Source organism: Protopterus annectens, chromosome 8.part0, assembly GCF_019279795.1.
Source record: "Protopterus annectens isolate FY-2018-M chromosome 8.part0, PAN1.0, whole genome shotgun sequence".
NCBI lineage: Eukaryota > Metazoa > Chordata > Ceratodontiformes > Protopteridae > Protopterus > Protopterus annectens.
This window is the reverse complement of record NC_056741.1, coordinates 1859568368-1859580539: the sequence shown is the minus strand read 5'-3', so window position 1 is coordinate 1859580539 and position 12172 is coordinate 1859568368. Positions and strand designations below refer to the sequence as shown.

The 12172-nt window shown below is 38.2% G+C and overlaps 1 protein-coding gene across 2 annotated transcripts in view; it reads right to left on the bottom strand.

Moving 5' to 3' along the window:
• Positions 1-3914: 3914 nt before the first annotated feature.
• Positions 3915-12172, bottom strand: part of LOC122809682 (zinc finger protein 239-like) — a 50226-nt gene continuing 41968 nt past the window's right edge. For both annotated transcript variants that reach the window (XM_044081357.1, XM_044081356.1), the window contains exon 2: positions 3915-5594. In XM_044081357.1, the coding sequence (XP_043937292.1) occupies positions 4330-5364 (1035 nt within the window). In that variant the 5' untranslated portion in view covers positions 5365-5594 and the 3' untranslated portion in view covers positions 3915-4329. The remainder of the gene's footprint in view (positions 5595-12172) is intronic.

Below are 12172 nucleotides of genomic sequence, written 5' to 3'. Positions count from 1 at the left end.
ATGATAATATTACATCTTAATTCCCCAGATATGGGATGGGGTAGTATCAGGGTAGTGGATCTTTGGGTACTAGAGCCCTGAGTCATTTTATAGACTGCCTCTGTCCATAAGGGACATGGGCAGTACCCCAGGGGTGAATTTATGTTTCCCATCTGTTTATCCAAATTTGTTTTGAAGAGAGGGAGGAATGCCCTGTGCTTTATGAAGATGGGAACTTTATTCCACAGACGACGTAGCCTTTGGGATACAAATCTGTCTCTCCAGCAAACTCTGTTAGAGTCCAAGATAAGGTTCAGGTCTATGGAACATATTACATTTGTATAATTTTTCTTGTAGATATGTAACATTTTCATCAGGGCTGGATTACAGATTGTCTTATAGGTCAGGCATAAGTCCCCTTTCAATAAACAATATGAAACAGAGTAAAGGAATAGGGCCTTTAGTTGGTATGAATAATACATGTGTCTTATGCTTTATATTTTGTTTAGTGAGAAACCTCTGAGGCCACTCTAATAGGTGTAAGTGCCTGGTTAGGTACATGCAGAAGGAAGCACTGTACTCGATTATGGGCCTGATAAGGGCAGAGTACAATGGCACGAAGACTTTCTTTAATTTTGGTGCCATACCTTTACTTATAAGTTGAGCCACAGAGAAGGACTTCCTCACTACTGTAGTTACCTGCTGGTAAAGGTTTAGGTTAATGTCTATCTGTGTTCCTAGGTCCCTCACCAATGGGTCTACTTTTAGGGGTGTGCTATCAATATTACAATTTCCAGGTACATCTGATTTACTGAAGGTTATGACTATGCATTTTTTAGCATTTATTCTCAGTCCACGGTTTTGGCACCAGTCATTTGTCATTTTTAGGCCTGTTTGCAAGATGTCAATATCATTTGGGGATTCAATGATTGCTCCCATCTTACAGTTGTCAGCAAACTTGGTGAGCCTGAGGCCATCAACATTAGCCTTCACTTCAGAGAAGTATATATCAGACATGAGGGGTCCCAACACTGAGCCTTATTGAACACCACTAGTAACAGGTTTCTTATCAGACGTGGATTCACCTATCCGGACATGTGTTCTATCAGTGAGCCAGCTGGCCATACATCTGACAGTGTAGGGGGTTATGCCTAACTCAGTAGGTTTATCTATGATTCCCGAGTGAGGGACTGTGTCAAAAGCTTTGGCCAGGTCTACATAAGTGCTGTGTACCATTCTATCCTCATCCATGGCCTTGGTGACTTTCTCAAAGTCTACCAGATTCAGCAGGCAAGACCTCCCTTTCACAACGCCAAATTGGATCTTTTCCAGTTTTTGAAGAATTCCTAAGTCATTATTGATCAAGTCCATGATAATTCTCTCCATGGCCTTGCATATAATACTGGTAAAGCTTATGGGTCTGTAGTTCCCTGAGTCAGTTGATGGGTCCTCCTTGTGCAGAGGTGATGTCTGTTGCAGTCCTCCATTCATCTGGGACAAAGCCTGTTTGGAGGCTGTGGTTAAAGAAGGTTTCTAGAAGCATTGATAGATTCTGTTTTAAGCTATTTAAGAAGCATCCTGGAATGCTGCTGGGACCAATGGAAGCTGTGTTTTTGGCTTTAGACAGCACAATAACTCATAACGACTGGCTGGAGGATGGTTGCTGGTATTTCTTTGGGTGTGGTAGGTGATGGGAGAAGTTTGAACTGAACTTGGCCAGCATGTTTGCTATAGTTTCAGGCTGGGTGTAAGTGTTGTCATTCATGAATAACTCGTGTTGTCATTTATGAATAACTCAGCACATTGCTAAGTGTTTTTCCTGAGGTTACGAACATAATTAAAAAATAAAAAGTCTTATGATTATCTTTCACCTGGGAGGCTATCTTTGCCTCACAGTTTGGAAGATTTGACCAGCTCTCTAATTTGTTTGTTTAGACTGGTGAGTGCCTTTTTGCACTGATTTTTCTGTTCCTTCTTGGCTTTGGAGAGGACTTTTTTCCTTCTGTTGAAAGGTCTATTTATGCTAGGGGTCCACCAAGGTGGTTTATTTTTGCCAGTAGTCATAGGTACAGCCTCCTCTCTGCAGCTATAAATGTAGTTGTACAGTGCTTATGTGTACAGCTCACAGTAGGCCTCAGTGTCATCTGGGTTTGGAGGGGCTTTGACGTTTAATAAGCTGTCACTTAGAGGTAATTGGCCTTAGTAAAGTTCTTAACAGGTTTGGAGTTTGATGGAGGTTCTAGGTTAGTTTTAATACTAAATGAGATCATTTTGTGGTCATATGTTACCAGACAGGAGTTAATGCACAGCAGGGAGTAGCATCTCCCATGTTTGTGAGTATTAAGTCTAAAATATTTGTACCTCTAGATGGCGAGCTAACTAGTTGCTCCAGGGGGTTAACACTGATGAAGTCCAAAAACCTCTAAGCAAGTGAATTATGGATCATATAAGTCTCCCAGTTTTGGAGGGGTAGTTGAAGTCACCCATAAATATGGTGTTAGGCTGAATGGTAAGATCTTCCAGTAGCTCAGTGTTAACTAAGGCCCAAAATGAAGATGAAGAAAGCTGTTAATGATACCAGAGGGATGAGTCTTGTCTGCAAATATTATTAAAAAGCATGTGCAAACGTTCAACAGTTATGTGAATATGGCTAAACCAAGATGTGCTAACTTTCATGGGATCAATGATAACCAGTCAACTAGAAAAAAATGATTTCTATAAGGTAAGATTACTAAGATATAACAACCTGAGACACTGGTCATGCTGAAGTAAGGAAAAAAACACTCTCTACAGTCAAAACAGAACAGAATATCAGGATTGGGTTTAGGAGTTTTTAAATTATGTTTACTGGAACCTTTAAACTTTCCTAAATGAATAAGTGTTGACTTTAGTTATCCTGCAGCACTTACAGGTTTCCACTAGAAGACCCAGAAATTAAAAAAGAGGTAATCTGGCCAAATAGTGTGCGTGTGTGTGTGTGTGTGTGTGTGTGTGTGTGTGTGTGTGTGTGTGTGTGTGTGTGTGTGTGTGTGTGTGTATGCAGATGCGTAGCACATTTTGACTCTTAAAGCAAGCTGGTGTATGCCTCTCTACCCACAACCAAGATCAGAATGTCTTTTGAGATGTTGCCATTTTGTTTTTCAGACATGGTTTAGGAAGTTATTTTGTCAAAGCACTTCTGGATTGGGTATGCATTTCCATTAATACCTTTGTGCATCAAATCAAGGACTGTAATTAGCAAGTGCTGCTCAGAGCACAAAGACTTAAGCAAGTCATAATGCCAAATACAGTCTGTATTACAGGGAAATGCCACACTGTCCTTAGGTGTTGTGATGCCCAGCTGCAGGTAACACCCATCCTGCATAGCATTTCTGCACTTAGAAAGTAGGCTTTTTAAGTACTTTTGTATTTGTTTAATTTTTATCGGAAGTATTTTTGACAAAAGCACCTGAAGGGCTACTATTGCAATGTATGCCTAATGGGGGAATTAATAAACGAGACTTAAAATCAGGATTCTAAATCTAAAGAAGGAAAAAGTGATTTGTTTTTCCTGGGATGATGGCAATTTATGGTGGCCACCCATTTTCACAAGATTTAATGACTAATAGCAGTGTGAACATTTTTCCTGTCAGTTGTGCTGCTTGTCCACTTGTGACTACCTTTTAAGTACAGTTACCCTTCAGTAATGTTAACCCTATTACATCACTGTTAAATTACAATGGAATCTAAACTATAAATGGTGCCAGAAATCACCTTTTGCACAATAAACATCGTAAGCACCATCAGCTGCACTGCTGCTTCTAAGTGCCTGTACCCTGGAAGATCTTACCATTCAGCCTAACACCATAAGACAACATAAAACCCCTAGCATGCAGTCCTTCAAAGTGAAGAATCATAAAGCTGACTCCAAAAAGTGTAACATTTTTACAAACAAGAAAAGAAAAAAGTTTTATTTGTTCATTTTTAAACAGCGGGTTAGAATAGTATGATTTTTTTTTTCACAAGCAACCTGGTGTCAGGCGTCCTTTGTTCACTGGAAAGCTACATTCTATTGCACCCTTCAATTTCCAGGCTTCCCTTCATATCTTTAAATAAGGCTTATTGTGCACCCTTACGTGGCCTTATCACATAGCCCATTTTTTATTTTACTTTCATACATTTACTGATGAAGTTGAATTTTTCTTTCATAATCTTCTGGACTCATATAACCTATTCTTCCTTCCTTCATCATTCATGTTCATCAAGTTTCCCTTTAATTTTTGTTTTAGCAATTGCAAATATAAAATCACAGTGCATTATATCAAAATGTTTACCGAAAGTCATTCTGCACCTGCACTTTTTCATTCAGAATTATCCTGCTGACTTTTCCACTTCCGTACTGACATTGTCAAAGTCTAATGCAACAATATTATAGTAGAGAGATCTCTCTTGTGAGTGTAGTCTTTGGTGAACTGTAAGATTATCCCGACGTGTAAAAGCCTTTCCACATATTGTACATTTGAGTGCATCTCCTTTGTGAATCTGCTGGTGTCGTGTCAGGTTTGTTAGCCTTGTAAATGTTTTCTTACATTCCTTACACTCAAAAGGATTTCCTCCACTGTGACTTAACTGGTGTTCAGAAAGGCATGTAAACCGTGCAAAACTCATCCCACAATAAGTGCAAATAAATAGTTTTTCATCAAAGTAAATTTTCCGATGTTGTGAGAGATTGTAAGGACGCATAAAGCTCTTCCCACAGTCTGTGCATTTAAATGGTTTCTCTGTTTTGCAAGTATTCTGGTGCTCTCCAAGTTCTTTAGAATTTGCAAAACTGTTTCCACAATCTACACATGAAAAGGGTTTCTCTCCTGTATGAAGACGTTGGTGGTGTGACAGCTTGGTTACTCTTGTAAAGCTCTTTCCACAATCAGTGCATTTATACGGCTTCTCTCCAGTGTGTACCAAGAAGTGGCTTGTAAGATTTGAATGTTGTGTAAAGGTTTTCCCACACTCGGTACACTGATAGGGTTTTTCACCCCTATGAGTCCGTTCATGTTGTGCAAGCTGGATCATATGAGCATAACATCTTCCACAAACAGAGCATTTGTAAGGCTTATCACCATTGTGAATCTGCCTGTGTCTATTGTAATTTGATCGAAATGCAAAACTTTTCCCGCACTCAGAGCACTGAAAAGGTTTTTCTCCTGTGTGAATCCGCTTATGTGTAGACAAATTTATTAGCTGGGCAAAACTCTTTCCACAGTCAGTGCACTTGTGAGGCTTTTCTCCCGTGTGAATCTGGCGATGCCTTGAAACATGTCCTTGTTGTGTAAAACATTTCCCACAATCAGAACAACTAAAGCATTTATTTCTAGTGACAGTCTTTTGAGGTGTGACAATAGACATATTTTAAAAAATATTCCTTGGAAAAAATGAACACTCTTTCTTGTTTCATAAATCTTTCCATTGGCCAGAAAATGAGTTTATATATACATTTTAATGTGATGTGCTCAGAGTTGCATCAAAACTATTAAGCAAGCACACGCCAAACATACTACTTAGTCTTTATCAAGCAGGAATTTCCTGGTATATGTCACGTTTACAGTGGCAGTTCCCGAGGCATCTTGAAAATCTGACTGTAGAATAAGAAAATAAATATATTTAGTGCATTTTGAAATATCTATTTAAATCCACTAACAACTTTCATTTTAATATAATCTAGTTCTAAGACTGCCATGTCAGGTAAGACTATGAAGGGACAGCAAAGTTTTGGAAAACAATGACATACTTTTGTAAGATGTCAGTCACAGATACAAAGTATGTTCTGGATTTGATGCATCTCATAACATGCTACTGTATGAACACATTTTAGTAGGAATAATGTTTAACGTATATGACAGGCAGTCAAAAAGTCTCTTAAGATAAACAGACAAAAGATTATGGTTCTGATAAATGGCACAATGGAAACCTGTCAACACATATGCTGGGAAACAAGAATTCATATCTTAAAAAGAAAAAAAATGCCTTTGTCAATGACAAATGTTTGGCTGCCTCACAAATGAAGTAAAACAGCAGCAATGAAAATATATTTGAACAAAACAAGAAACTGTAGGGAGACCAAGAGGAAATATTCACCTGTATTCTGTATATTTTATTTTGTAATGTCCAAATTATTCTGTAATGTCCAAACTGAAAAGTGTGTGCATGTTTGAGAGTGGTGACCATCAGGAGAGTAAAACATTTCTGCAAGAATCTGTAAAATGAGACATTGTATTCACCAAAATTTTGTAAAGGAAAGTACTGTCATGTAAGGTGCTCGTTGTAACATCAGCTATTCATCCCCATTTCTGTCTCTGCAAGCCATGACTACTGTGAATATGTACTTACCACATTAAAAAAAATACTGTATATTCCTCCACGGTATATGCTGCTACATCCCCCTTGTGACAGTACTGATAGACAGTGGAGACAGGCAATCCCCTCAGATATGGGGAAAGGCAAGTGCCTCAGATCTTACAGAATATCTCCAAAAAGGCCGCAATTTATATAATTTACATATTCCATGATTATTATTAATTTAAGAGCAATATTGCTACAGCTGATATGCAGCCAATGGCATAGTGTGGTATGTTGGTGTTCATTATTAATGGACAGATGAATAAGGTCTGAGGATTTCACTTTCTGTGAGTTGAAGTAAAAAGGAGTTTTGGGAAGAGTATGGAAATGATGTTCTAGTCCAGGCAGCCACATGCTGACTGCTAAAGCTCACAAGGTCCCTGTCACGAAGTTGAAAATTTGATAGAAAACCTTTAAACAAGTCAGTACTTAATTGATTGTTATTTTTATGTGGTGAGCAAAGGAAAGATTATGGCTGCATTTATTTATTAAGTTTATTTTATATACTATTTATTAAGCAGTTAAGTCAGCCAGTCCACAGACCCTTTTTACCCTCAACCTGGGCAGAAAAAGGGCACAAAGTAGTAGACAAGACATTTGCAAAAACATATATAACAGCAAAGAAGATACACTTTAGTGATATCAAGTGAACACGTTCTTTATGACTGCTAAATATTTCTGGGATGTAGTTACTGCTAAAGAAATTACAATGGGGTCACACACTCTGATATTCTTAAAAGTCTGCAGACACATACAGCTTGCCATAAAAGTGATGCACTGATGAAAAGTAGCACTAGCTTCAGCAACAAGAATAAAGCACTGGTGAAAGTATGCCTTTTGCTTACCTGTTGACGCAGAAGATGAGAAAATTATATTTTTCTCAAGAGAGACAAGTTGTCATGGCACACATCAAATACAATATATTTGACTAACTCTAATGCCACAATAGGAATTAAAACAAACAGAAAAACAAATAAAATAAAATAAAATATACTATGCACCTCAATATCAACAAAAAATTGGGAAAAAACATTCAACAGTTACAGGGGGGGGAAAGGAAACATTCTTAATAACATTGTTCCATAATGTCACTGTTTACATTGACTCTTTTTTGACGTAAAAAAACAGGAGTCATATCCTGTTAATCCCATTTTACTAATATCTGCGGTGATCAGACCCAACTATCCTCACCTTTGCTTCATCTGTAACTGGCAAGGCTGCAGATGTAGGACAATTCGTAGAAAAGCCTGCTGCTACCTAGGACTATTCTGTACACAGTACCACCCACAGAAGCAATCTACTGCTGTTTATGTGGTTGACATAAAGTAACAGCTTTAGCAAACAACACTACAAGGGCAAAGGGTCAATCCATTTCTCCAGTCAAGAAGGAATTCACATTGTCAAGCATTTCCACCATGGCATACAGTCTGCCAGAAAGGAAAAGAAGTGCAATCCCTCTGTAAATGAAACACACTCTCCAGCCTCCCTTTTTGAAAATAAGGATCATTAACCCAGTTTCCTAATGCAGAAGTACTGTCACAGCCTTCCTCACAGCACTGAAAAAGGTATGTTAACCGTGACACCATCATCATCCTGCATATTCAGAACTTTTAATGGATCACACCCACTCTCACAGCTTAGATACAGAGGAATGGTTTAATCTCAACAGTGACCCTATGTACCAGAATGGTTCCCGTTCCTCCATTTGCAACTGGTACACTGCCTCCTCAGAAATGGGTATGCCCACCTAAGACAGACGTTCCTCAAAGTGTTCCTTCTACATTACAACAAGATCCCAGTTAAAGTAAGCATTTCTCCAACCCTGCTAAAAGGAACATGTGCAACAGCCTACCACTTCTTCCCAAGCTACTGGATGGTTTGCCAGAACCTCTATGAGGCAGTCCCAAGTCACTCTCCGTGATCCTGTCAAACTCCGACAACTAAGCCTTTGGTTTGGTAACTACTGTCCTAATACCTTCCTTTAGAAATTTCTAGAGGGGTCAAGGTGTTCTAAAATACTGTCCACATGTTTTGTGGACTTGGAGAAGGCATAGGACTGTGTACCCTGGAAAAGTACTGTGGGAAATACTATAACAGTACTGGGTCCTAGGACTACTACTGCATACCATTCAGTCTCCGTTAGTGAAGAGTGAGAGGTATAACTAACTACATTAAGCTAGGTATGTTGATGGTAAATTTAGAATTTCTCCAAGGATGCGCCTCATCTCTCTTCCTGTGAAGCCAAGGTCTGGAGAGTACAGCATGGGGTACAAAGGTTGCATCTTTGTTGTTTGCAGACAATGTTTTCCTCGTAGCAGTGTCACATGAATGTGATATCAAGTGAGCACTGCATATATTAATTTGCTGGTTGTGAAGTGGCTGGGATGAAAATCAGAACCCCCAATAAAGAGGCTGCGGTTCTGTTTCCCGGAAAAAGAGTAATTTCTGCTCTATCAATGTGAAAGAGAGAAGTAGCTACTTTTGGTGCTGGAGTTTAAGTAAGCTGGAGACTTCTTCACAAGTGAAGGTAGAGGAAGAGACAGACCAGCAGACTGTTTGCTGCTGGGACTGTAAACAAGCTTACTGTGAATATAAACAAGTACTGAATGCCAATCAATTTTCCAAATTTGTGAGTTTATATAGGCGTTTTGTAGATGACATCTTTATTTTGTGGACAGACCCTCTGGATAGTTTGAATGGTTTTATACAGTACTTGTATAGTACCACCACATTTTCAAAGTTCACTCATAGTTTATCACATGATAGTATTGTTTTTTAGATGTTTTAGTACAGACTGATTACCTATTAGGTTTTAACATGATGATGTATAGGAAACCCTGCAGGAAAAATGCAATTTTACATAAGTCTAGTATGCATCCTGGACATGTGACAAGAAATATTTTCAAAGGGCAGTTTATGAGAGCCAGTAGGTTTTGTAATGTTAATACTGAATAAGAAGCCCTGGTAGACAGTATGAGTACAGAGTTTATAGCACTTTGTTATCCAAAGAAGGATATCCAAATGAGTTTGAATCGAGTCCATTCTATGTGTGATACCACAGCCAAACCATATTTTTCAGAGGGCCTCAGAAGAACTAATATGATTGAGACTGATAGGTATGAGTAGAACAGGATCAATAGGGTAGTTCTTACCTATTCAAATGGCATCAACATTACCTGTGATATTATTAGAAAGAACTGGCATTTGTTACTAAATTGCCCAGAGATTAGGAAAATTATAGATGACAGGCCGAGATTTGTATTTAAGAACAATACTTCACTTAGAAGAAGCCTATGCTATAAACAACAGTATGGTTTTGGTCATCCTAGATCTGAACGGGAGGGCATCTTTTCTTGACGTTGATGAAAGGCTTGTCAGTATGTACTTCTTGTGTGTTCCCTAGGACTGGACAAAAAGTTTAATTCTTCTTTTATGCTGATTGCATGAGTAGAAATTTAATCTACTTGACTAGTTGTACAAGATGTACTACCTACTATGTAGGTAAAACTAACAGAACCTTTAAGGAGAGGATCCTGGAACACATAGGGGACATTAGGAATAAGAGAAAATCTAGTATATTAGCACAACATGTACAGACCTGTAGTAATGACCACAAATTTAATTTTTTAATATTGGAATTGTTGGCAGACAACAAAAGACGTGGTGATGTGAACAGTAAGACAGAAGAAGAGGAACTGAGACGGATTCTGCCATTACAGGCACATTTATCCAGGCCTGAATGATAAAATATCACGCAAGCCAGTGTTGAAATCACATCCATTAAAACACTTTGAAATAGTAAGAGATTTGGTTGAGTATGATTTATATGTGCCACAATTTCACACTTATATACTATGCACTATTTTTATAGTTGTAATAGTTTTAAGGTTTAGTCCATTTTTTATATATATATATATATATATATATATATATATATATATATATATATATATATAGTTTTAAGGTTTAGTCCATTGTTATATAAATATATATATATCTCCACACACACACACACACACACACACACACACACACACACACACACACACACACATATATATATATTTTTTTTTTATATTATATATATATATATATTTGATATAGAATTTCTGCTTTTATATTTTTCATAGGGGTTACATTTACTATACTGAAGAATTTCCAGTTTTGGTGCACGCAATACTGGCTGGGGAGCTGTGTCTCTGTGCCTTGCTCACTGTGTATCTTGGGTATCTCTGTGGTTGCTGGGGTGCACCTTTGTGCTGTATACACCCTTGTTGTCAAGACGTGAAATGGCAGTGATGTATTTATTTATTGGGAGTCTTTATGAAGTTTGATTAAATAATATATATGTCTATTAAGACAAATGAACTGGGATATGCTGAGACACTGATGAACAGAATACATCCATTGAAATAATGTCATAATCAAGAGCTCTTAGTACATTTTGGTGGTTGTATGTGAATGGAATGGGAGTTGCATTACTTTGGTGTGCCCCGGTTTGCATGGTGATACCAAGTGGATCTGCAGTATGTGGGCTTTGTTGGTATGACTCTCCACTTGTTACTGAGATGCTCAAAAAATGTGTGTTTTGTTGTTTTATTTAACTACAGTTTTAACTGATGCTAAACCAACAGAAACAGCTGTTTTATAAATGTGTTGAACCCTGCACCTTGTATCTGTGGGGCTGAAGCATTAACCATTGTGCCAGTTTTCAATATGATCTTTTGAACTGATCGTAGTAAATTACATAGAAGGGTGTATATTTCAGTGAAGTGTCAACAGCTGTTTGCTACTTTATTTTGAAGAGAACAGCAATTGCTTATTGGCTGTTAGCTAATTTCTCCCTTAGACACATATTGCTACTGCATATTTATGACAACAGTGAATTTTATTGGTGTAGGAATGCACTTCTATATTTTTATTGATATTTAACCTGATTGTAGAACTGTCACAATATGTAAAAGATGCTGTTTTTGATGTTATCTGATTGGATGTTATGTCAATGTTTATTAACATGGATTGATCAATTATATTTTAAAATTTCAATACAAGAAGATGGTTTACTAGGTTCTGAAATGGTCTGAAGAAGCAGTATTTTGTTGCAGCAAAAGCCCTAACCTTTTTATTTTTTTACATCAATAAAGGTATGTGTGGTGTTTAGCCGTGGAGCCTGGAATTTTTTCTCTCTTTTTTTCTCTCTGCTGTTGGAACTGTACCAGGATGTGATGGAAAGTTAGAGATGAGATGCAGGATGAAGTTTTCAATTTACCAGTCATTCTATGTCCCACTTTCAATGACTGTCATGAGCTCTGAGTAGCAAATGAAAGGATGAGACCATTAACACAGGTAACACCAAAAGACCTCTTTCAGAGACTTGTGAGGATGAGATCATGGACATAGGCAGAAGCAACAAACCTCATTCACAGACTGAAGGGATGGGAACATGGGACCCAGATGGCAGCAGCAAACCTCCTTCAATGACTAAACAGATGAGATCATGGACCCAGGCAGGAGCAGCAAACCACCTTCAAAGAATGAAGGGATGAGATCATGGACCCAAGCAGCAGCAACAAAGGTCCTTCACAGACTAAAAGGATGAGATCACAGACACAGGCAAGAGGAATAAAGTTCCTTCAAAGGGCAGCTGTGTTTACTCTCTGTGACAGTGGAAGTACCTTACAATAAACCACTGCTCCTTCTTGCTGAGCAGTCAGTTGAGATGCTCTGAGCACATTATAACGACACACCTGTGTGGCTCCCTGAGGAGCTGTACTAGGTACGTTTCACTAGAAGAATGTCCTGGCCACCTCCAGGACAG